Here is a 26,367-nt window from a genome sequence, read left to right as displayed (position 1 = left end):
CGCCATGCTGTACGGCGGCCGCTGTGGCGGCGTCACGGCGGCGGTTTGGCGCGCAGCGCAGGCGCAGCGGGCGGCGGCTAGATTTGAACGGCGGAGCGGCGGCGGCCCGGCCCTACGGGAGCGGAGCCGGGAGCGCCCCGCCGGCGGCAGGGCCCTGTCCGGGGCTGTAGGTGAGAGCGGCCGCGGACGGGTCGGCGGCGAGACGAGGCCGGGCCGGGGGAGCGCGGGGGCGGCTAAGGCGAGGGCCCGTGTCTGGGGCGGATCCCGCGGGGTAGCGGGCGGTGAGGGGAGGGCTGAGAAAGGGCGGGAGGAGAAGGTCGGTCCTGGCGGGGGAGAGGCCTCCATCGCAAGCCGGGCGCTCCCTGACGAGGCGGGAAGAGGGCTGAGGGCGTCGGGCCCGGGCCTGGGCCTGAGGAGATTTCGGCGGGGGCGGCTGGAGGCGGGAGCGGCCTCCAAGCGTGAGGGGAATCGCTGATAAACTGAGGGATAAATTCAGTCCCGCTCGACGCGAAGTAACTCGCCTTTGGTAAAAGAGCGATATGAGTGATGGTGAGGTGTAATTTAGCATTTGGGGGTGGTTCTGGAGAGGGCTGCCGGGCTGTCAGCCCTGTCAGGGCGGGAAAGGACACAACACGGGGGATTGTGAGGGAAAGAGCGAGGGAACAAAAAGGAATCGTAAACACAGACTAAACAGGCTCTTACTCTTACAGAAAGGGAATTCCGAGGAGGGCTTGGGTGGGCATCTGTAAGATCAGGAATGAATTGAAAAAACTTTCTTCACATTCACAGTATGGAACGGGGAGTTACTTGCTTATCAAATATGTGATTAATAAGAGGTACTTTTTAATGAACAGAGTAACAAAGCTTTTCAACTTGCCGCCTTATGCTTGTATGTCAGAGATATGTAAATAAGTTCAAAGAAGGATTAGAGACTGACTCCTGAGCATGTTGACTGGCAGGTGAATTCTGGATTAACAGACCTGCTCGTAGCAGACCCCAGCAGACTTTTGGTAGCCATGGCTTTCGATAGCCACACTCTGTCCTCTCCCTCTTCTCCAGACCCCTGTACGCAGGGCCACCTTCTGCGTCCCTTCTTTGTGGTGCTCAGCCTGGCCCAGGGCGGCAGCTCCGATGTGCGGAGCTGTCAGGATGCCGTGGGGATGCCAGCCTGGAAGCGGCATCTGGGCTTTGTGGCCTCAGAGCTGCCGGCCCCAAAAGCCAAGTCCTCTCCGGCTGCCTTTCTGGCTGGTACTAGTGTAAACCCACTGCAGGTTTGGTGAGAGGAATTAGTCTGCAAAAATAAGAGGTTAATAAAATTCATTTCAGCAAGTCAGCTTCTGTGTACGAGTACAATGTCTTTCCAAAAAACTTCTCCAGCTCTTATTTTTTATGCCTTCACATGTAATGGTGTCTTCAAAGCAGTGCTTTTTGCTATTAAAGCAAACAGAAATTTGCTGGGAAAAAAAATAATTTGTTGGCTAAGTTTTCTCATCCTGCTTTCTTGCTCTGCCTAAACATTATCTTTGAGCAAACTGATATTTCTGAAAGGATTTTTCCTTTTCCCTTCCCCTAGAATTCAAACTCTGCTGTGCCTTGTGAACAACATCCCAATACCATGCAATAGCATTTGATGTGATTCAGCATTCTGCAAAATCTAGACTTTCTTTTTCCTACATAAGACAGATTTAGCTTGGAAAATAAGAGCCAATTTGTGGTTTAAATGACCTTCAGTGAGGTGACTGGCTTGGTGGACAAGGGCGAGCAGTGGATGTTGCTGCTTGGGGAAAATGATGGATGTGTGTGAATACCTGGTGGGAGGGTTTCAAGACAGCGGAGCCAGGCTCTTCTCAGACGTATCTAGTGAAGGACAAGAAGCAACGGGCAGGAACTGAAATACAAGAAATTCCATTTAGACACAAGGCGGGGAGACAAATGCAGTGAAGGTGGGGCAGGTTGTCCAGGGAGACTGTGGGGTTTCCTCTATGCAGATACTCCAAACTGGAATGGACAATGTCCTGAGCAATCTGCTGTGGCTTTGAGCAGAGGGGGGGACAACGTGATCTCCAGAGGTCCCTGCAGACCCGAGAGCCTGTGATTCTGTGAAACGCAGAACCTGAGCAGTTCTGTGCAAGTTTCTCTATTTCTAATTGTAAAACTTGTCAGTTTTACAAATTGCTTGATCCTTGCTTAGGCAAGGGTTTCTCTTACAACGTTGTTTGCTGAGGTTTAGCAAGGGGAGAATAAAGTAGCGTGACAAATGCTGTCAGGTTGCTTCTAGCTCTCCTGTAAGTATACTTTGTGTGGTTATTGATGGTGGGATGTAGATAAAGATCATCACTGAAATCCAGGAAACAGCACAGAAAATGGCATACGTTGCTCTTACGGTGTTGATTCTGTGATACGTCTTTTTGGTGGTTTTTGTGAGGTCCGTGGAAGACTGAAGTTATGAGGAATATTGACCTGGTATTCAAAGCCCTGAATTTTGCTGCTGTTTACAAGAAATGTTAGGTAACATTAAATCTGTGTTAGCACTGCCATCCTCTCAGTGTGGGTTAATTCGTTTTATCCCCTTATGCAACTTTAACAATAAGTGTGGTAATTTTCTGTGCTAGTGGGAGCTGTTTGCATTGACATAAGATATTCTTGGGGTGGGGGGAGAAGCAGTGATTGAAAAATTGTCTTGTGTGTCAGAGCAAACTAGCAAACTTGGTATTGTATAAGGCTTGAGCACATTTATCTCCAACGGTTACCAGAATCTTAACTTTAAATAAAAGGACGCCTGACCAGTAAGACTCAAAGCGTTAGCACAGTTGTTTTATATAGGGTACGTAATAGAAAACAGGGGCTTGAGAGGCCTATTACACTTCAGTGCATCCCTGTGACTAGAGACAGATGGAGAGAAAAATTATAGCATCTAAGATTAGTACGTAGTTGTGGTTGTGTGCAACTTTCTTACTGAGATTCATTAATAGGTTTGGATTTTGGTACTGTATGTTACAGGAAAAGCACGCCCTTCAGAAATGTACAAGATTTACGCAGACCCTAACATGGAAAAGTAAGTTGAAGCCTTCTAAGAATCTTATTGTGGTATAAATATCATCTAGAGGCAAAACTTTTCTTAATCCCTGTGTGCACTTCAGCATCTCTGGAATGCAATGTGTTATCCGTTGTGATGAATGGTGGTGTGTAGGAAAGCTCTGAGGAGATCTCGTGGCAGTGGACTCTCTGGAGACAACTGACCATGGGGGCCAGAGGGTGATCTGCTGAGTTTTCTAAAGCTTGTTTTTGGGAACTAGTGGTGGAATGAATGATTGATTCCAAGTAAGCTTGTTTATTTAATTTCACACTTGTAAAAATAACGGAGAAATCCATTTATTTACCTTAAACATGTAGCAGTACTGTTCAAGAAACACATCTTGGTTCAAGTTTATGCCCTAATACCTATTTCCGTTTTTTCCCCTCCAGTGATAATACAGAGCACATCAAAGGGAAGCGACTGTCCTCTGTGAGTAACTTACGGCATTTCTCAAAAGAAAACCCTGTGAGGGAGGGAGTGAAGGAGAGAAAGGGCAGCTGTAAAGAGGAACTTGTTTTTTCATCCCAGTTGAAGAAAAACGTTCCAAAAGCAAAGGGCGAGCCTATTAGATGGATATGATTGGCTGGGGCACTGGTGGCTCTGAGAAACTCTCTCCAGCCAAGCAATCAGTTCTTGGAGTTGGAGCTGATCTTCTCAACTATTATATTTTCTTTTAGATTTTAAAGGCTCCGCGAAATCCTCTTGATGATCTGGGAAATGGGAATGAATTGACACAGGTAGGTTTATTCAGTTCTTTCTTGCTAATGCTCTTAACATCTTTAGTTTGCTCCTCATCTTGTCACTAATTAAACTGTATCACTAGAATAATGCAGGTGTAAAAACTCTTGTAATAACTGTTCAGGAAGATAATGTTTGGAGTACTAAATATTATAAGAAATCTATGGAGTTTTTCTTATACTTCTATTTTACACCAGAATATTTCTTCTCTCAAGAAAAGAGGAATAAGCAGAGATTAATAGGTGTAACTTGCTCCTGCTGCAGTCTGTTTGACTTGAAGTTTGATCCACCAGTGGACAAACTGGTATAGTCAGTTAGATGGTTTTACATCTGAAAAAATCACCCTGCTGATTTATTTAAAGTAGAAGCTAAAAATTAAACATTTTCTCTCAGAAATGCATACGGAATATATTTCATGTTTCTGGTGTCTGTTGTTTCTTAGGCCTGTTCAGTTTGGATGTCTTTTGAAATGCCTTTTCTACCCAGGGCGTGTTCTACAGACTAATGTTGTAGTTGCATCATATATTTATGTGATTTATCTGTTGCTGCTTACAGAACTTGAAAACTCATTTTTAGCACGTAAGGCTTTCAGTGAAAAAGCCTCTAATAATTTCTTTAAAATATGAAATAGGAGCCTGAAATATTTATGCACAACACATCTGTTTCAAAACTTTGCTGAGTATGAAGAACTGCTCACAGTCTTCATTTGAACTTTAATACCTGTTAACAGTGACGGACAGTATTGCTAATGAGCAATATAAGATGGTCATATACAGTCGTGTGGCATCACTCATGACTGCTTGTGTTGCTGACATGATTTTTAAAAAAATAAGTATTTTACAGGCTTTGTTAGTCACGTGCATATAACGGGTAGTGCCTGCTATGTTAATACTTTGTGTTTTCTTAAATAATGAGTGTTGCACTGTCCTGAGACTGAGCTATTTAGTTCAGGGAAGGTTACTGCAGACACCACAGCAGGGGTGTGATGAATTAGCTTTCCAGTGTATGTCATACCGCATTGTTCCATTGCATTAGTACGAGCATGTAGTCAGTGACACCATTTAGACATTTCGATAGGAAAATGGTAACTTTTTAGTGAATCCTTCCCTTTCTCCCATACAGACAAACCAGTATGGCTATTTTGTTCAGCTCTTGTAATGAAAAACTAAAGAAAAGAAAAGCCCTGCAGCTCTCTTGCTAAGCAACTGCATCTATTTTCCCTACTGTGCCAGCCAAAAAGCCTTATAACTGCTATATAAGCAGGCAGGTCTCACAAAGGGATCTTTAGATCCTGCTTCTTGTGAGAGTGATGTCTTTATGTCAGGAGAAGCTAGAGAACTATAAAGTAGTTTAAGGATGTCGGTAAATATTTGTTGTACTTGTTGGGGCCATAGATTGTTATTTTGAGGGATGTGGGAGTTTTTGTTTTTGTTTGTGCTTTTCAGCTTTGCTTATTGTGGCTTATGGGGTAAGAACAGTTCTCTGTATATCAAAGTGTTGTGTTCTTTATTGTCAGGACATCAATATAGAAAGACGTAGGAAGAACTCTCGCCGTGTCAGCTTTGCGAACACCATAAAGTAAGTTTGATCTGAAGGATGCAGCTCTATGTCCTTTATTTAAGTGTAAAATGCTGGCTATGGATAATAATATGGTACCAACTAAAACTGCTGTTTGCGTACGTTTGTGAGTATCCAGTGAAGGCAAATTGGTGATTGTTGTTATAATGAGTTCATTTTGAGACCTAAGAGAACCATTATTCATTTTCACTTCTTAGCTAGAAAAAAAACAATTCAGTGAATTTAATAGAATTAGAAATTTTTGTTTCCCATTAAATTTTTTTGTTATTTCTGTCTTAAATATGCTAATGGCATCTTCCCACTGGAAAACATGGTTGGTTCAGTAAGCTTCTGGCTTTTGATATCTCATTTCAGAACATACCATGTGGAAAAGATTGAAATTAGGGCTGGTGGTTTTGGTTTTTTTTTACTTTATTGGGTTATTTTCTTTGCTTCAAAACAGATCGTCTAGTGTTTTTAAAAAACTGGGTTGTTTTGTTTTGTTTTTTTTTCTTAGCTGCAGAGTCTTCGAGTCAGATCTTAAGAATAACGCAGCAGAGAGAGAAAGTACAGGTAAAACTCCTTTCTCTTCTCCTGGTGGGATTCCCAGACTATTAGCAATAAGATTTTAGCCTGAATTTAAGAGGTTGTGTAAGGAACAATACGGTCAGCTGTCTGTCATGGACTGGCTGAAACCCCATTAGTTACTGGTACTGTGGAGCTGGTAGCTCAGAAAAGGAGTTATTTTCTTAGACAAAATGCACCTAGAAGAAAATCTGCCTTGGGGATTTAGATCAACAGGAGGCTGAGCAGAATGTCCTATTGGCTCTGTCAAAGATTACCCAGGAAGAAACTGAAAAACTAATGCACTTTCAAGTATTTTGCTTCGCTGGGTTTTTGCCACGATAAGAATGCACATGGAGAGGGAGTACTTCAGAACATTCTTTTCTGTGGAGTTTACTCTTGTCTCTGCTGTTTTGATCATGCTTCTCACATTGTAATGCCTGATTTTCTTGCTATTTTTAGAGTGTGCAGCAGATACGAGGAATGATGTGCTGCTTAATCAGTAAGTTTGAAAAAAATTCCCATGACTGTAAAGTTCTATCCTGCAAGTACATTTCTTCACATGATGTTCAACCATCAAAATATTACTCCTCAAAGAAATGCAGCATATGTATTGATTTATATATCAAATTGCTCAGTGCTTTGGATTGGTGAAAGAAGGGATACAACAAAAAAAGGATATACCCATGTTGGTCACTCACAAAAAGATAGCGGTTTCTGAAAAACTGAACAATTATGGGTTGAAACTGCTTCCTTCCAAAGCCAATGGCTTGGGAATGCTTTCCAGGAAAAACCTACCAGAGTCCATATCTCATAGACATAGTCTTTGATATTTATTACTATAATGTTTTCCCTCAGAGGTAGATGAAGTATTGGTCTAGCCCTAAAGTTCTTGTCTAGATAAACAATGATGGGATTTTTAAAATTAACATGACCTGGTAGGTAAAATAACAAATTTAGACAGTTTCTGTGTGTGATGGGGAATTTCTTACATTTAAAATGTATAGCAAGAAAACAGCTTAAGTGCAACTGTAGTTAACTCATGCTTTTAAAAGTTATCAGCCCAAATGTGTATGTGCGTGTTATATGCGTGCACGTATATATAAATATAGAAATCAGGACTCTAGCTAAGGTTTCTTGGCCTGGAAAGAGCCGGCCTTCATACTCCCATGCACTATTTCCTAAGCAACTTACCTTTCTCAGACCTTAGCTGTTCTTAATCATAGAATTGTGGAATCACAGAATAGTTTGGGTTGGAAGGGACCTTAAAGCCCCCCCAGTGCCACCCCCTGCCCTGGGCAGGGACACCTCCCACCAGACCAGGTTGCTCCAAGCGCCCTCCAACCTGGCCTTGAACCCCTCCAGGGATGGGGCAGCCACAGCTTCTCTGGGCAACCTGGGCCAGGCTCTCACCACCCTCACAGCAAAGAAGTCCTTCCCCACACCTCATCTCAATCTCCCCTCTTTCGGTGTCAAACCCTTCCCCCTCCTCCTATGGCTCCCCTCCCTCATCAAGAGTCCCTCCCCAGCTTTCCTGGAGCCCCTTGAGGGACTGGAAGGGGGAAATAAGATTGCAACTCGCATCAGAATACATTGAAGAAACATAAGTAGTGTCTGGTACCCGCTGTCCAGGCCTGTATGAGCCCTGCGACAGAATTCTCTGCCTTTTCAGCATATTGCTGAAGCCTTGTTTTGAAATCTTTTAACAAACTCTTTCCCTAACCTGCCTTTTCTAGAAATGAAGAACCTGAAGCCATTCCGTGTGAGATCACTGGTGAGTCTGGAAATAGATTTAATAACAAAATGACTATTCAAAGCTATTGATCCTGTTTGAATAATTTTAACATGCTTAGAACAGTCTCCCTGAGCGAGAGGGCTATGGCACAGACGGGCTTTGTTCCTTAAAGCTGTTTACAGGCATCGATTGTAGAAGTACAGGCGGCTCTTTCACATGCTGAAGGGAGCACTGAAAATATTTTCAGGATATATTTGGTTTTAATAGTACTTACTTACTCAGCAGTATTTGTAAAACAAGTGCATAGATCTTCAGCTCAGTGATTAAAATAATAAGAAAGTAGTGCAACAACTGGAGTATTTCCTTTTCTTTTGACAGGGATGGACACTTTGCTTCATGCCCCTATCCAGGCATCGGTGCAGCAGACTGAGGTATGGGAAGGCTTTTGTTTATTTGATGCTGAGAGTATCAGTGTCCAAAATATATTCCAATAATTTGCATAGTAAAGATGAGAAATGTAACTCAGCTGCCTAAAAATCACATCCTTGTATTCACATAAAATTCTTCCGAAAGCTCATCTTCTCTATTTTGAAGTATTGTCCTAATCTGATAGGCATTATACTGCAGTAGGGATAACTCTTGCTTCTAAAATTGCTTGTGAACTTCTCAGTACCTCAGCTACTTCCTCCAGTCTTTTCAATTCTTAACTAAGAAGATGCAAAGGATCTTATGTTTCAGATAGCTCTGGGTTTGTATTTTTTCTGACATACTACTCTGCCTGTGTATTTTTTCTTCCATGGGTAGAACAATATGCACATATGTACTCTCTGTTCCTGCTGTTAAAGAACTTTAGACAAATTGCGGTGATTAGCATGAAAAGGTGACTGAATTTCTTGAGTTGAATCAAATGATAAAGCACAGAATTCTTAGCCAAGACTTTCACAGGCTCAATTGGACAGAAATCCTGACCCGTGTTACACTCAGGGATGATCTCATGGTGCTGTGCTGTTAAACAAAGCAATTGCCCAAAGTCTCCCTTACTCCAGTGGCTTCTGACTTTCACGTTGAGTTTAAAGATACGGCTTAAAAGTGTATGTTAGCTCTTGTTAATGAATGTTAGGAGCAAACCAGTTAAAATCTGGTGTGGTTGTTGCATAATTGTTCCATGCTTACTGAGATATGTCTAGGTATGAAGTCTTTGCCCAACAGTAAAACTGAGACAATTTCTTTCCAGAAAAGACATTTTAAAATGATATGCTTTAATAACTCAGTCGTCGTCCTTCTCTTGAATGTGTTATTGCTTATTGAGGAGAACTGAAATCAGGAATCAGGTTGGGTTTTTTTCCAAAAAAAAAAAAAGGTATAAAGATAGAGCTATAACCTTAGGACTGCATTACCTGACTTCTGTTTGAAATAGAATAAACTATTGTATCATTTGTTTTATGTGTCAGTAACTGCAATTTCTTCCTCTTTTTTTTTTTTTTTTTTCAGTGGCATGATGTGGACAACACCATTCAGAGAACAGATCGACCTGACACCACCCTCATCTTTTCAGAGGAAAATGAAATGGATATGACAGCCAGTCACACTGCAGTGATTACACGTAACCTGAAAAACAATCAAGCTGACAAAACTGAGAAAATAGATATCACATCGTTTCTGGCTGGGTTAAACTCTAATAATGGAAAGGCAGAAACAAGCAAAGAATTTAGTTTCTTCTCTGACCCTACAAGCCATTCGTGCCCATCTTTTGAACAGAAGGAAGATGCAACTACTATAAAAAAAATAAATTTCAATGAATTTTTGATGAGCTTGCAGTCAAATGAAAAGACACCCGATCCTATTGGGGGACCTGAAAAAGAGAATGTTTTTTTTGTCTCATCGCAAGTCTCAGAAGACACGGCACGAGCGTCGGGGGAATTGGTACATTCCCATGAACCCTCGGACACCTGCAATGTAACAAAATTCTTTAGAGGGCAAGAGGATGGAATGGAAATGACAAAATGCCAGGGATCTGATGTCAAAGCTGTGTTTTCTGGTGGCTGTGAAGCTCCACCGGAGCAGTTTCTGTGCGGGGATGTTACCGAGGCATTCGTAGACGATGGAATGGATATGACAACTAGTCACACTGCAAAAATGTCTTTTCCCTTCTCCAGTGTTGGGAATCAAAGTCTAAACTTCAAAAAGGATTTCCCATCCACTGCGTTAGATAATTCCGTATTAAAGAGAGCATCTAATCAGCACTTAATTGTTCAGCAGGACCCTCAACTTTGTACAGACAAAAAACCAGTAACTGCTGAAGACAGAGGAGATCCTGCAATGCTGCAAACTGTTAAACAAGAGCCCAGAAGAATGTCTGCCATCCCGGGATCCATTTCTTCTGAGACTGTCTTCCGAGGTGATAAAACTGTTGTTTTTTCTAAATGCGATGACATGGAAATTACTGGGAATTATACGGATGTAATCTATAGTGACAGCACCAAAGAAACGAACAGTTCACATCATAAAGCTTTTGAAAAGCCAGTTCATACGAACCCTTTGCTAACAGAAAACAGACGCCCAGCACATGGTGACGGGGACATTACAAAGAGTTTAACACCTTTAGATAATCGAGCTTCTGCGTCATATAAAAATAGTGCATTTGAACTATCTGTGGGCTCAGATGAACGAATGGAAAGAGTGACCCAAGACCACGGGACCGCTTCAGTGGATGTTGGTTGGGGTTCACACACAAATTCAGTGTCTGCTGGTGTTTCTAAGAGCAGACTTCAGCACAGACCACCAAACGCTCAGCCTGTTTCCCGGCCAGGTGAGAAGACAGTGCTATTCTCAGGAGAAGATATGGACTTGACTAAAACCTGTGTTGTCAAGGATGATGGGAAGAATGTTGAAAACCAATCTGCTGCTGGAGTGTTCGCCTCTGTCACCTGCAAACCTCGTTTTCTCCAGAACAGATCTACATCTCTCAGTGTAAACGAGCAGGAAGAAATGGAAATAACTAAATGCCACCCTGTTGTCATCGATGACCAAAGCAATGGGACAACTGCAGAAGCAAAACAAATGCATTGTAAAATGATTCCAAGAAAGAACCAGTATAAAAATGTCAGTGAAAATGCAAATTCTTTAGATGTGGACAAGGAAAATCTTGAGGTGATGAGTTTCACTGGGGATATGAAAAGAAGCCAGGCTATAGAAATGAACACTGGAGATCTTGGGGTGATAATGGTGGATAAGAAGCTTGGAAAAGCAAACTTTCAGGCAAGCAGTCTGAGTTCCTGTACAAAGAGCATGCGTCTGTTGCAAGAACAAAAGAGAGAAGTCCCTGAGAATATTGTCCCCGACACCTCTGCGTTCGTGTCTTTGCAAAGGCAAAAAGTTGTTACATCACAGGCTTTGGGAACAAACCTTTTAAATGCTTCAGTTTCCTGCACAAATGACAGAATGGGCGTGTTTTCAGGTGATCAAACCATGGACATCACCAAAACGCATCCTGCTGCCTTTGATGTTGCTCCTATTAATACAGTACAAGAACACGAGAATAATGATAATCACAATAATGACGTGGCCAAGCAGCTGCAAAGCCAGACCTTCCCGTTTTCTGGTGGAGATATCACAAGTCGGACTCCAACAACAGAACGTGGGGATTTGAAAATGAACACAAAAAAGCAAACTGTTACTGCTTTGGCTCCAAGTGGTTCGTTTATTTCCAGTAATGAGCCCGCTCCCTCTGGAATGAAAGGAAATGAACAACTTGGAACAATATTCGGAATAAACACAGATTGCCAAACCTCAGAGAGGCAAGAGAAAAGCCATACTATGAGGGTAGTAAACAAAGTATTGCCAGCTCGAGTCGATTCTGAGAGAGATTTTTCAGTTGGTAAAACAGTCTCTTCAGAGAAGGATTTTAAAACGCCTCGCTCAGGTGCTGGCCTGCCCTTAAGCGGGGCTGAGGAGCCCTTTCGAGCCAACACCTGTGAACCACGGAAGGGAAGTTCCCACTTGCCTTCGTTTTTAGAAAAGTCAGTTGTGTTTCCTTCTGGTGAAAACATGGACTTGACTGGAAACTGTATGGTGATGGCCCCTGATTGCAACGTCAATGCTGCTTTATCAGAAAGAAAAGCAGTTCCTGGATACCATGTTCAAGATGAAAATAAAATAACGTCCTTTAAAGAAGGGGCCATGGTGACAAATAGCCAGGAGGAGCCTGTGCACGATGCGTACTGCTTGGCATCTGGCAGGAAAATGTTAACCACAACTGGTTTAAAACATCTGCCTTTTGCGGGTGAGAAAACTACCATATTTTCAGAAGACGCTGATATGGACATCACCAGAAGTCATACAGTTTCAGCAGACAAAATAATTTTGCAGCATAAAAGTTCAAATGATGACATAGCCTTAATTTCTGGAGATAAAACTCGTTTTTTTACCTACAACGATGACATGGAGATAAGTAGACTCGATACTGTTGTAATTGATAAATCTATGGAAAAGGTTGTGTCTCAAGGGATGCTTAACGTGGCTAAAAGGGCTGGAAGGAAGAGCTTGAAGGGAACAGCAGGGGAAAAGACTGTTTTATTTTCACTGACTGATGAGAATAATGACATGGAGATCACGGCGAGCCATACGGCTGCAATAGGCCGTGAAATCGTCTCGCAAAACGAGGGAGGGCTTTGTTCTGTCTCCTCAGCTTATCCTGTTAAAGCTGTTCCGTTCACAAGTAGCCAGGCTGACATGGACATCACCGAGTCTTGCTCTGCTGATAAAAATACTGCAAAAGTTGTGTGTGATGCTAAACCAAGCGTGGATCGGGAGGCTGGACAGCGAGCACTTTCCTACAGCGAAGCTACGGTGTTTGCTGTGGATGACATGGAAATCACTAGAACCCACACTGCGGCTCTGGAAGAACACTCTCGGCCAGGCAGGAAACTCACACAGGCTCTTCCTGGAACTTCCACCATTATGTTCACGAGTTTCCAGGCTGACATGGAAATGACCGAGTCTCACTCTGTTGATCAAAGGGTTGAAAGAGTCTTTTCTGAGGGGACATTAAACCTGGCTCAGCAGGTTGAAACCACCTCCTGCCCAGGGAGCAAAACTGTCATTTTTACTTTGGCTGAGGACATGGAGATCACCCAGACTCCCACGGCTGTGACAAGTGATGAAATGGACGTACGGGACAGAGTGTCCGTTCCTGCCACTTCTGCAGTTCCTCCTGATAAAACCATTGTGTTTACCCACAACCAAGATGATATGGAAATAACTGCATCCCATACTATTGCTGTTAATAACAATATTAATGGATTTGAGAACCAAGAAGTGCCGTATAAAAGCACTCAGCCACCAGACTCGCGTAGTGCATTGTCATCTTGCAGAGATGAAACAGATTCTCCGCATACAAAAGACTTGAACAGTGAATATCACGCAAAATCTGAGGATAAGGGCAGCGTTGCCTCTTCTGCTCCAGCAGCCCCAGCATTTTCCAGTGAGAAAGGAGCTCGCGAAGTCCCCAGTGGCACAACACCAGATTCTGCCCATTCTGTCTCACTTCCAGAAGAGACTCTGGGTGTGCGGACACCACGGGATCGCGACCTTCCCCCGGATGATTCCATCCCTGAGAGCAGTCAGCAGGGTTTCGTACCGCCAGAGAACCGGGAATCAAAGAGAGTCTCTTGCAAGCTTCCGAGTAACAGGCCCATAGATTGCAGTGAAGAAAGTGGGAATTTGGTATCTGGTGTTTCACGTCCCATCCAGCAACCAGATTCTTTGAAGGCTTCTCCAGATGCACGTAGTACTCGGAGGAACCAAGTACTGAAAGATGATTCATCTGGACGTGAAGATTTAGGTGCAGATTCAGGCTCGGCTGGAGCAAGCCTTGGTCCAGCTTCTGACAAGGAACCAGAGGAAAATGGGGGGCTGCCAACTGAGGGGGAGACACCTCCGAAGGACTTTCAAATAAACTCTGAACAAACTAAGCAGCTTTTGGTCAGTGACAGTCCAAGAGATCCCGCTCTTGCACCTGACTTATCAGGTATTTTAAATGTTTGTTCAAAACTGAAAAATATTAGAAGGAAATCCACAGTTCTCTCTGAAACTGCTTTTTCTGACCAGTTGCCCAAATCAATTCAGCCAGAGGATACCTTGAAGTTAGGAAAAAACACTGTAAATGAACCAAATAATTTATTTTATAATAAAGAGCAGGAAAACCCAAGTCTTGAATCTGGAGCTGCCCCCATAGATGCAAATTTAGGCATGGCACTTAAGGATAAATATCAAGGACTAAACGTCCCTCTGGGTATCTTCCAGCCTAAATTACCAAACAGAAGAAACCCTTCCATTTCTAGTGTACAAGGCATAAATGCAAAATCTGCAGACAAAGGAGAAGCACCAGTTCCAGAAGGAAGTGTAAAGACTGGTGAAACCCCAGGTACCAGCACGTCCAGTCGGCAGAACTTCAGCCCTTCGCAGTTTATAGCAGAAGAATTTTTTCCCGTCTGCCTGGAAGAAATGGATTCCAGTGAATCTGTAAGCTCCGAACTCGTGGAAAATGCTTGCAATGAGATAAGCCAAAACCAAATCTCCCCCAATGAAGAGAATCAATCTGAAGAGACAAAAACTTGCAACAACGCAAAAAGAGCCTTGGAAGAAGATAAGGAGGATCTTCAAGGTGCAAAGAAGGTCAAGAGGGATGAAAACGTGGATGGTGAGGCCTCCCAGGACTTGCAGGTGAGCCTGATTGCTCTCTATAAGGATACAGTGACCACTAACAGACTTCTGCTTAATGTTGGGGTGTGAGCAGATCTGTTGGTAGGTTTTCTTGTTTTCAAATGCTCTGACATAGCATTTCTTTTGCTATGTCATCCCCTGGATTTTTCATTGTTTTGCCAGAATAGAAGGATGGGGTTGATCTGTCTAACTTTCCTGAACCGCACAAACCAGACGGATAAGGGATATGTCAATTGTAAATCGTTCTCTCCATAGTATCCTTTTAACCCTTTCTCGACTAACTCCTCCTACTCCTCTGAACTAAACTATTTGCTAGGTGTTGCTTAGGTACGATGAGTAAGGCCTAAAGCAATTATTTAAAATCCAAACATGGATGCTTAGTTTAAATTAGCTTTTTCATAGACAACATAAATTGCAGCTGAATCAAGAAAATCTGTGCAAACGTTAATCTGACCTTAAAAGCACGTTTGTACATCAGCAGTCAAAACTTTCCAGTTCCAAAAGCGGGAAGAGTGTGCTGTGGTGGCTACTGCTTTGAGAAATGGATGAAGGATTTTGCAGCTTTGCTTCCTATATATCATCGTAGGAAAAGGCCGGTTTGTCATGCTGATAGATGTAAAACGTGCCGATACTAAAAATAAACCAATTCTGAATGTCAAGAAACAGCTACAGTAAGCTACTGATGAACTTAACTCCTGCATTGTTTCATAGACCTCTTTTAATATTTCCTTGTTTTTAAACTTGCTAATATTAGGTTACCTTTGGCGCTGTGTCTCAAAGCCAAGCAGAAGTTCGTGAAGATGAAGACCCTCCAAATCTGTCGGCAAAAAGCCCTAACTGCACTCACGCCAGCACCAGCAGCTCTCTGGATTCCGTTAAGCCTGACACAGAATTCACAAGTAAGACTTCCTTTGTGGGAACAGCCTCAAACCTCATGTTCTTTATGCTTGATCAAGGAAGACCTCTGCCTGTAGAGTATATTTCATTTGTGAAAGGCCTTGAATGCTCATGTCACAGCTTCCCACCCAGCCTGTCAGTGCTTCTACATCCAAGCCCTTCAAGGAAAACTGAGATGGGAAGAAAAAGGAGCAGAGTTTTAAGTCCAGTTTTGTTTCCCAGGGCAAGTTGGGCTGATGAGGTAGTTTAAGGCCCCATCTCAAACTCTGCTGGCCCACAGGTGATTTTAAGCTGGTTCCATGCAGAACAAGTCTGCGTGTCTCAGCACGATGCTCTTGGAAAAAGGCTCCTCAGAGCACATTGCAGGGACAGGCTCTAAGCAGATTCAGCTCCCAGGTTTAATTAGCTCTTGCTCAGTAGCTAATACCTAGCAATGAGGCGGAAATCTGCCAGTCATCTGAGAAGTGATATCTTGCCTCTGTTTACAAAACCAGTTCTAGTTTTGGCCTTCTGCGACTATGGAAGCATATGCCTTACCCAGTAGTAGCTGGGCCCTTTCCTTTGAGTGAGGAAGTAGCCGTTGTTGGCTCAGAACTCCAGTGCTCTGTTTTCACCTTGAAAGCTTGGGCTCTGTCTGCGTGGGATGCCCTCTGAGAACGTGATGGAGTCTCTTTCTCAGTTGTACTACTTTTTAGTATGTGACATATGGCTTTCCTCCCGGAGAAATCTCCGACATTTCACTACTGCCCTGGCACAGAGTTTATTTTACATTAGGTTCTAAATCTAGTCCTCCTTATTTGTCCCAAGTAGTTGTTTCCTTAGTTACTTCATTCAGCACTGGAAACACACAGAAAGGTCAAACTCTACATTAAAATTGCTTTTTTTTCTAGAGCTAATGAATTTAGGTTCATATTTCTGTAAGAATGTTACTAACCCCAGCAATATCCCCCTTTTTTCCCCTGGCTAGTTCAGCGGAGCAGTCAGATGGAGTCTCTGCTTCTCACAGACAGCATTTGTGAAGATAACTTACGGGAGGTACGTGACTAGCTGAAAGGTGCCAACTTCTTGTCCGTGCAGGAAAATACTTGTGTGCATATATGCAAGCAAGCATTCTTGCTTGAGAAATGTACTTATCCCTATGGTTTTCCTAATCCTTACAGAAATTTCAGAATGGTGTTATCACAGTTGGGGAGTTTTTTACACTTCTTCAAGTCCATGTTCCCATTCAGAAGCCCCGGCGCAGCCATGTTCCAGCCAACGTGAGTATCTGTCCTTTGAGACGCGTAATATAACTGACCTTAAATTAGAGTCCTTTGTCGGTTTGGGGTTGGGTTTTTTTTTTTAATTTTTCTCAAGTAACCGGTCTGCATTAAAGGCCTTTAACTGAGCTAAGCCAGAGTCAGTTCCGCCTTGCCGAGTGTCAGACACCCCGTGCTGCCTCTTCTCTCTTTGCTTCTTCACCTCTGTAAGTCTGATGCTTTTTTTCCTCAGTACTGAAAAACAGAACAGATTTCAATCTGTTAATGAAATACCATATATTCAGGACTATCTGTTCTTCTTGCTTTTTTTCAACTTGTTTTAAAGATGATAATTTTGAAAGCAAGAGTTAGAAGCCCAATCTAACCTTTTCACTTTATCTTCTTACTGTGTCTGTCAGCCGCTGAAACCAGAACCCTGCAATGCTACTCTGCCTCCCGCTTCCTGTTCTACTCTCTTCTTCTTAAGTGCTTCACCAGGACATTCTTACTCTTTATTTCTGCCCCTTGAGTCTGTCCTTCCTGAACCCAGGTTCAGTATCCTGATCCTGAAAGGTTTCTGCTGAATTCATGCAGACACAGGAACTATTTTTTTGTGTGCAGACAAGTACCCCTGGTTCAGCACCAGTTACTACCAGCAAGGTGATAATCTTACTTTGCAATCGTCCTGTAATGCTTCTGTTCTGCAAAAATAAATCTTCTGGGCCTTTTACTGGTTTCTGTACGTGACTTGATCGAAAGTTACTGTTTCTGAAAAGTATGCATGTTTTTTTCTTTTCCTTCACCGTTTTCCCCTCTGTCTTCCCCAGTGTGCAGTCAGCTCACCACCTACTCCAGAAGACCTCCTTTACAGCCAGTACATTTACCGCCCCAAGCTGCGTATTTATGAAGAAGATTGCCAGGCCCTTTCTCAGAGGATAGATGAGTGAGTGGTTTTTCAGTCACAGAGTATATCAGTAACTATTGTTTCAGCTCTGGTTGCCCGCAGAGTGCCCTGAAGAAAGTTCATATGTTACATATGGGGACAATAAAAAACGATAATTAACCTACTGCGTGCTGGCAGCCAGTTCATTGCAGATTTAGGTGGTAAAGGGCTAACTCTCGGGGACGAGTCATGGTTATGGAGATAATTAAAGTTTGATTTTCCTCAAGCAATTTATCTTTTACTAATAGTGTCTCCGTCGCAGATCAGAAGAGTTAGAGTACAGTTTTTTAAATTGTGTCAAAAACGATCAAACATAGAAAGCAGAACTGTAACTGGTTACGATCTGTTGCTTGTTCCAATATTCCAGTGTTTATTAGATTGAAATACAGTTACGTGATTTATTTTCTCACCTGAAGGTCACTTCTGGTCTGATTCATTGTGCCTTCTACAATTTATGTGCAGAAACAAGTTTTATGATGAAATTCAAAATTAGCAGTAAGATTTTTCTCATATCAGCACTTTTTCTCATTAGTACCACTTCCCATATCTGTGGCTCTCTGCCTCCCCACCTCCTTCAGCCCTGCCCTCAGCACAAAGACTACAGGAAATTAACTTTATATTATGTGCTAGAGTTTAACAAATGTTTAATCAAGGCTTTAGAAGGTCTCCCCAAGATGTAAGACTGAACTAAATGAAAATATTTACTTTTCCGTGTTTTAATTGGAAAAGGGGAATGAATTGTGTAAATAGCAACGTGCTCCTTTATGAGCTCAGTGCAGTTGCAACAAGACTTTCTTTCAACTTGTTTTTTCCACATTTCAGGTTAAAAGAGTACGTAAATCTCCAAGACGAACTCCTGGTGAACGTGAATAAGGGTTTGTGGGAAGTAATGAGAACCTGCTCTGACGAAGAGGTAATACTGCACGAAGAGAGAATGTTGTTTCTTACATAATGAGGAAGTAAGGTTAATTTATGTATTTAAATAAAATAGGAACCAGAATGGTCACAGAATAACACTAGGCAGGTGGGTGATACAAGGCAAAATACTTTCTGAATGGAAAACTGCTGTGAGAACTTCTCATATGTCAGGAGAACGCAAGGATATGTGCCCTTTAAATATATTAAAGGGAATATGTTGCTATAAAACAGAAAAACTTGATAATTCAGGTTAGTTGAGGGCAGAAAAGAGAAGAGAAGCTCAAAGGGACCTAAGCAAACAGTGCGACTGTGGAAGGAAAAAGTGAACTCTTGCTGTAGAGACTCTGTGGCTTCGTTGGTGCAGCAGAACTGGCCATTAACTGAAATGCTTATTTAGTTCAAAAAGACACGTGATGTTGCAAGGTGTAAAATGAACAGAAGATAAAACTGCCTAAGGGATTACATGCTCTGGGCAATCCTGCTTCGGCAGGGGAGTTGGGCTAGATGATCTTTATGGTCCCTTCCAACTCTAAAAATTCAGTGAAATTCAGTGATTTGGAGTGCAATAATGTTGTCACACGCCAAAGCAAAAGCTGAGGCCGGAGGGTATTTGAAGGAGAATGCTAATGATTATGGGCACAGAAAAGTATGGCAAAGACGTTTGCATTTAAAGCCCAGAAGCATTATAAAAGTATCCCAGCCACAACTGAGACATTAGATTAAGAGATTCTGTTTTCTGTGGTACTAATGGCAAGAGTAAAGATTATTCAACGAATATAAAGTCTCAACATTGATAAAAGACAGTATTTTTCGTAGTTCATAATTAGACTGATAGAGGATCTCACTGAGGCTAGGCCATTAACTAGATCTGGGAAGAATTGCTCTTATGAACAGTGAAAGCACCTGGAACCCTTAGCTAAGAATAACATGTGAAAGCTTATTAAGCAAATCTCTACACCCTGCAGTTAGAACGGTACCACCCAATGGAAACAGGCAGATGGCAAATATGGCAGAAAAAGGGGTTTTGTACATTGCTCTGCAGCTTCTGGCTTTACAGCTCTCAGAGAAAACCCAGAGCTGCATGATCTGTCACTACCTGCTGTTAAAACAGGGTTTAAATTTAGTTCCCGTGGTGTGGGTTCTGCCTGGAGTTCCGTGAACGTTCCAGTTGGCCTCCTTAATCCATGTCTCAAACAACTGGGATGGGAGATATCCCTTGTATTTAATGAAGGTGCTCTGGGTTTTGGTAAAAGCATCTCTTTAGTTGTTTGTGCAGCTCCCTCTTTGAGTAAAGATCTTGTTGGATCTTTGCGAAGAAAATGAGTTACTTTAGTAGGCGACTGTGCTCAAATTGACAGGGATTGCCCAGCCTTAAATTTGATTTAATTTGCAAGTGTCATGTAGAGAAATGGGATATTGTGGGGAACAGAGAAGGGAGAAAGAGTCTAAGGGGTCAATTGAACAATCTTTTGTTGCATGGTCCCATTCCCTCTCTCTTCTGTATTTTCCCTTCATTGCAGCTGAAGAGCTTTGGAGCAGAATTGAACAAGATGAAATCCTATTTCACCAAGGAGAGCAAAATCTTGGCTCACAATGAGAAGGAGACACTGTACAGCAAATTGCTGCAAAGCGCGCAGGTAAGGGGGGGGTTAGCTTTAAAAAAAGGAACTTCTGCCGTATTTCCTCTATCTTTGGCTGTCAAGTTTAGGAGCATAATTACTGTATGTAAGTGTGCATTCTCCTGAAAGTTTCCTTCTTATTAAACATACTCCCCTTTTATTTTTATGCAAATGTAAAACCCATTGGGACAGTGAGTTTCTTGCACTTACACTGTAGTAACCTTTGGCCTAAGGGTTTTGGCAATTAAAGTAACAGAGTGCAAAATGGGAGTATTAAAGGAAATGTCATCAGAAATTAGCTCTTTATACTGTTGGAATGTCAATATTAGTAACTATCAAGGAAATGCAGAAGTAATGCACTGTGATACGGATCAGAAATCTGTACATGTTGAAAGCTCTATGAATGTATTTATTTCCATGTCTTATCCCTTCATAAGAAAAGTCTTTAGGAAAGTCACATTGCTAATTATCTAATACTTCCTTACGCTTGGCTACTGCCTTAGTGTTTGTCAGTCTGCCTCTCTGCTGTAACGACAGAGTACATCAGCTGCCCTCATTAGCTTCTCAGCAAGCAAAGATCCACGTGGTGGTCCCAGAAACACAATTCAGCTTTTTAAAAAATGCTATTGACTTACAATTTTTCCATCTTAGGAACAACATGAAAAGCTACAGTCACGAATGGAGAAGGTGGATGAGTTGATCAAGGAGGCTGAGAGCTGTCTTGTTGCTCTGGAAGCAGGTGTGTGTTTCCAAACTGGTGACCAGTATCGCTGCATAATGATGTGCTCTGTATTTTCTTCCAAGAAATTTTCTTCCAATGCCTTAAGTAGAAATCAGTTGCACAGGAGCAGCTTTGAAACAATGCAATAAAAGGAGTTTTCCTTGTTATCTCTTATTTTTGAGGGTTTTGGTAGATACCCTTCCAGCTTTTGGTACATTTTTCTAAGTTAGCTTTGAAATACTAAGATTTTTAGAATGCACAGACAAATAAAGTGGAATCTAAGCGTTGAATCTGGAAGTTCTGCAGAGACCTGATGCTTCTTTCCCATAGATTCGGACTGGGAAGAATGGGAAGCAGACTGCGATGATGGAACGGCAGAAGGGAAAAACCTCGGGAAAGGTAATGTACCAGCTGAATGGCACTTTTGATTTTTAAATTCTGATATATTAATTCTGACATGGATACAAACACTTCTGCTTTCTTTTCCGCATTGGATATAGCTAGTTACACAGACGTTAAAGTACAAAAAGGACTGATTTTCCCCTGGAAACATGGAGTTTTGGGCTTGGTACGGTGTGACTTGAAGAGTGTGCACTGGCTGTCCTGTTCAGCAGTTTATTGTTCAGTAATTCCTCACCTGTGGTGACCACGTGCCTATACCCAGGTGGCAGTAACAGCCATCGGGTTGAGCTCTTTCACGTTGTTGAGCACAGTGACCACAGAGCAAGTTCAGGCTTTCTCTGCTGCTCCTTTCTCTCACAGCTTTTTTTCCTTCCTCTTAGAATTGAAAAGCCTGAAAGCCCAAGAAGAGGAGCTTCAAAGGTGAGATGTCACAGAGGATCTAAAGACCTTAAATAGCATGTGGACATTGAGGTTTTAGAGGGTGGGTGTGTTTGTAACCAGAGTGCTGCATCTCACGGTGGGCTTCTTTGCAGAGAACTGTTGGATCTGGAGGCTGAGAATGAGCAAATGCTCGTTCAGATGGACCAGCTGAAGGAAACGGAGAAAAGCTGCCGGGAACTCGTGGAGACATACGAGTAAGGAAAAGACCTTCAGGGTTTATTTTTATCAACTAGTTCTGGGGCCTCGCATTTGCATATAAATGTTTCTGGGTTTGGTTTTCCTTGCTATTTGATGTGGGAAATCTTTGGATGCCCATCTCCTCACAGCCTGGGATAAGCCATAAAGCCTTGGGGAACTTCCAGGTGTGATGTGCTGTTTTTCCATTAACTACTCTGCAGTGATATTCTATGTTCAGTCTTTCTATATCCAACTCGCCTCCAACTCCAAACTGAACATTTATGTAAAATGAATGCTATTATGCTGCGTTCCCAACAGATTCTTACATTCTGTTGGAAAGTGAAAATTTCCTTGGTATATTCAGTGGTACTAACTGCAAGTGCACTTAATGCTCTGATCTTTGTCCTTCAGATAATTGGTTTGGTTGGTTGAAATTTAGGGTGACGGTGTTTTTTTCCCCCCGTTGTAGCTTCACCGAGTGGGAGATTACCGAATGGAGTGAACAGCAGGCAGTCTTTAGTTTTCTGTATGACGCTGTTGAACTCACGGTTGTGTTTGGACCCCCAATAGGTAAGCGACAATATTGGTAGGTTGCTGTTTTTTATGAATTTGAAAGGTTAAATAGTTACATAATAGAAACCTAAAGTTTCTATATTTGTGAAGATTTGCTAAAAGGAAATAGAAAACATACAACAGCAGGAGCATGTAAGCTGAGAGAGTTGGCTTTGTGTTTATCAATGCTTTCTGTGAAAATTCAGAATAAGTGTGTAATGAGTGGCTGTTTCTGAAGAGGAAGAGCTGTAACTTCAGAACTAAGTATGGAAATAATTACTCTTTGGGTTTTTTTTTTCCTTTCCTTCTCAGATGGTGATGTTTTTGGGGAAGATCCTTCTCGAAAGATAGTGAGCCTGAACTTTGAATCTCTCTTGGATGGTAAGATTTTTCAAGTAGCTTGAAAGTAGCTGCCCTAATAACCTGTCCTTGGGAAGGCACGTGTAAATTTGTGGGTTATCTGCTCATGTATTGCCATATGGCTTTTGAAAGATTTCTGGCAACATGTTTTTCTTTTGGGTTACAGAGGAAAAAGCTCCACCCTCCTCATGTTTAGTCCAAAGACTCATCTTCCAGTTTATTGAAAGTCAAGGATGCTGGCAGGAGAAGTGTCCCACGCTGTACTACTTGCCCCAGGTAATGTCCCAGCTCTGGAAAAACATCTTTTCTCAAATCTTTTCTGTCACAGAGAATAGGGCTGGTACCGAGAACAAAAGCATCTTAATGAATGCTTCATCAGTGCAGATCAAAACCTGCCCCTGAGCGTTCTGAGGTGCAGGGGAAGAACCTGTCCCTGAAGGCAAGAGTCCTAAAACCTATGGTTTCTTCCTTGTTTGCTGCATTAATGTCTGCCTTAGTGATTTTTTTTTAAAAATCCTTTCTTTTTCTGCTAGTAGAAATTAAACAATTGAGCTGAATGCTGTTCTGCTTCCTAAAGAATTACTGATTTAAATCACCAAGCCAGCCTTGGTGTCCCTGGAGGGGACTCTGTGTATCCCTGCTCACAGAGCTGAAGGGAGAAGCTTAAGGCAAAGAATGTGTATTAGATGTTATGCTTGTACAATTTCATTTTCACATCCAAACTGAGATAGCAGTTAAAATGCATGGGGTTTTAGCATAATTTCTAGGATAAACTGCATTTTCAGGTGTCACATAGTTTACCAGCCCGAGCGCCGATGTGATTGCTTTTCTGATTGCCCACTTAGGTTCTCCATGACATCTCTCTGGTGGTGAGTCGTTGCAAGGTCTTGGGAGAGGAGATTGAATTTCTGGAGAGATGGGGTGGAAAATTTAATCTTCTGAAGACAGAGGTCAATGACACAAAGTAAGTAACTTCAGATGGGGTTTGCAGCACTCCTTCAGAGAGTGTCTCTAGAAAATCAGGAACCAAACACTGAAGTATTATCAATTTGGTTTGCTTGAAATTGAGATCTTATGCCACGATTTTTAACAACAATGTAATTTATTTTAGTACAGTTGGACTATAATATTCAAATGTATGGAAATTAAGCTGTTCTTGGATTCAGCCAATTTCCATGCTACCGTATAACCTCTCCTTCCCTGCTGCTTCCCTGGTCCACTTCACTCTCTCACTTAAAACGTTAGAGCATAGCAGTGCAAGGGAAACAGAGCCAAGAGTTTACCTGGAGCTTAGTGCTTTGTTTTTATTAATCTTCTACTTGTTTCAGCCAAGCAGAATCAGTTGTTGAAGGACAAATGCACTTAAACTAAAGTTTATTTTCTTTAGTTTTCATTTTCTCATACTAATTCCTGATTTTGGAACATGTCCCAGTGGAACAAGATAAATACTACTCACCTTATCCTTCCATTATTGATGTCTATCCTTAAGGAAGAAGCGCCCGTGAGCCCTGCCCTGTGTGCCTTATGCTGGTCCCAGGGGTTATTCTAATTTTGTCCTACCCTTTGCAAGCGGGGTGTTGTACTGCACGCCAAAAATCCCACAAAAGCTCTGTTTAGTTAAGTCAACAGAACGGATGCAGCCTGTGCTCAGGAAGTTGCAAGTTGTGGGAGATTTACCTGGAAAAGACCCACTTTGTGCTGTCACAAAGCACCTGCTTCCTGGGCGCTGTGTCCTTGGTGACGGTCTTACCCCTGTTTTCAATAAAATTCAACTCTGGCCTTTCCTGCACGTTGTCCTAGGCCAGAGAACTGCGCCAGAGAGACATCTGCCCTCATTTAAATGGGGTTGGATGTGTGGAACAGGCTTAGAATTTTGGAACTGGAGGTAAATCAGTCCCACTTAAAACTTCAGAAAACTTTAGCTACCTAGGAATATTTTATGTTAACTAGAAAACACATTTTTGGTTATTATTCTACATTCTCCTGTAATTTTTGCAAGGTTCTGTGGATTATGAGTGTGTTAACTCTATCCGCGAGGGAAGCTGGGGTTTGCATTCTGACTCAGTGTTAGAACGCTGAGCGAATGGGAGTGGGAAGGTTCTTTCAGCCTTATTTATGAAGTTCCTGCTAGTCTGTGCTGGAACTCTTCAGAAGTTACGAGCTTGTTGCATCAATTCCAATGTTTGTTTTCAGTTCTGGAAGCGAATTCCAAGGCGATAGCAGTACGTTTGAATATTTTGTATTGATGGTTGTGTTTATTTCTCATACAGAGTGAAGCTTTTGTTCTCCGCTTCCGCAGCCTTTGCCAAGTTTGAACTGACCCTGGATCTATCTCCCAACTACCCCTCTGCTCCCCTGCCCTTCACCGCCCGGAAGCTCATTGGGAACGTGGGGTGAGTTGGACAGAACCCCCTCCGCACGACACTTTCAAAGCCAGGGACGGGGAATTAAACGTTTCGTGTCCTCTCAAACACGGGTGATAATTTTATCGTTCCCAGGGAGGAGGAAATCTCTGCTGTTCTCTCCGAAGTCCCCATCGGTTACCGCTACCTGCGGAGAATCGTCAGCTCGATCCATCAAAACCTGCTGCGGGATCCCAGATGAGTCGCCAGATCTCACGGGCAGGGACTGCAGAAACGGGACTGGATGCTCTTTGTTTTTAGTCTCGTGAGGATTCAAGGTGTCTCTTCGCCAGAAGGGGGAGCGCCGTTTGCTCCCCAGGTCTTCCATAATCTCTAATAATTTTAGAGACCTCCGCTTTTATAAAGGCTTGGGGCCTACACCAAGCACCCCAAAGGGTGTAGGCCCCAAGCCTTTATAAAAGCGGAGGTCTCTAAAAAGGAGAAGGAAGAATTTCTTATGGTTTGGATTTATCCAATCTGCCTTTTATCTTCTTTCAGTCAGGTCTTGGCCCCCTTGCGTGTGTATAGTCTTGTCCTAGCGTGGATATTCCCCTGCCGTAACATGTTCCTTTTGTTCTGGGTTGATTTACAGAGCTCTTTGTATAAAACAATGACGAGTATTTCCTAAATCAACACCGCTGGGGATTGACTTTTCCCTGTCGTTATTTCACTGCTTCGTAGCGTTTTACCGTATCGCATCACGTTTGACTTTTGACCAAGTTCCCTGGAACCTCTCCCAAAACCCAGAAGCCCCAGTCCTGCTTCCCATTAACCAAATAACCCCTGGTAATTAGCTGGGTGGCCAAAGTCAGAAACGCTTTTCTCATGAAGACTAAAGCCCCCTGCCCTCCCTCCACCATGGACTTTGCGGAGCAGGAGACTCCGTCGGTGGGACCTTCTCCCGCTGGGACTTTGCTCTGGTACCCGCTGTCTCTGACCAGTACAGCCCATCTGGCGGCACTGGTCCACGGAAGCGGTGATGCCCGAGGATGGCCGGGAGGAGACGGAGCTAATTAAACTCAGGGGGTGTCTAATAACGCGGGAGCAGCCCGATTTTTGTACATATTTTGTATATTATGGGGTTGGGCTGTGGGAGCTGATGTTACCCTGGTCGTGGGGAGGTGTCCCCGGGACCAGCTCTCAGCTCTCCCAGCCGGAGGCAGATCTCTGGATCTCTGTAAAATATGCTGAGTTTCAAGGCGTTTTTGTGTGTTTGTGTTTATAAATGTTTGTGTCTTTTTACAAATTTTCCTTCAGTTTGAAGGTAGAAGTTCATTAAACTTTTGAATTATATCTCTTCTTTC

The 26,367-nt window shown here is 42.7% G+C and overlaps 1 protein-coding gene across 1 annotated transcript; it reads left to right on the top strand.

The window, feature by feature from the left end:
• The first annotated feature begins 69 nt into the window (after positions 1–69).
• On the top strand, positions 70–25,265 carry KNL1 (kinetochore scaffold 1). Its single transcript, XM_074149515.1, has 26 exons — positions 70–170; positions 3,001–3,055; positions 3,466–3,505; positions 3,754–3,813; positions 5,331–5,392; positions 5,889–5,944; positions 6,398–6,437; positions 7,672–7,709; positions 8,049–8,101; positions 9,162–14,393; positions 15,148–15,292; positions 16,258–16,325; positions 16,451–16,549; positions 17,356–17,471; positions 18,294–18,384; positions 19,910–20,026; positions 20,660–20,747; positions 21,060–21,128; positions 21,512–21,551; positions 21,665–21,766; positions 22,219–22,319; positions 22,614–22,682; positions 22,828–22,937; positions 23,507–23,625; positions 24,932–25,054; positions 25,160–25,265. Exons 2-26 carry the CDS (start codon positions 3,021–3,023, stop codon positions 25,263–25,265), a joined length of 7,179 nt encoding a protein of 2,392 aa, XP_074005616.1. The 5' UTR covers positions 70–170; positions 3,001–3,020.
• Positions 25,266–26,367: the final 1,102 nt, after the last annotated feature.

Source organism: Numenius arquata, chromosome 6, assembly GCF_964106895.1.
Source record: "Numenius arquata chromosome 6, bNumArq3.hap1.1, whole genome shotgun sequence".
Lineage (NCBI taxonomy): Eukaryota > Metazoa > Chordata > Aves > Charadriiformes > Scolopacidae > Numenius > Numenius arquata.
This window is presented reverse-complemented; position numbering and strand designations above follow the sequence as displayed.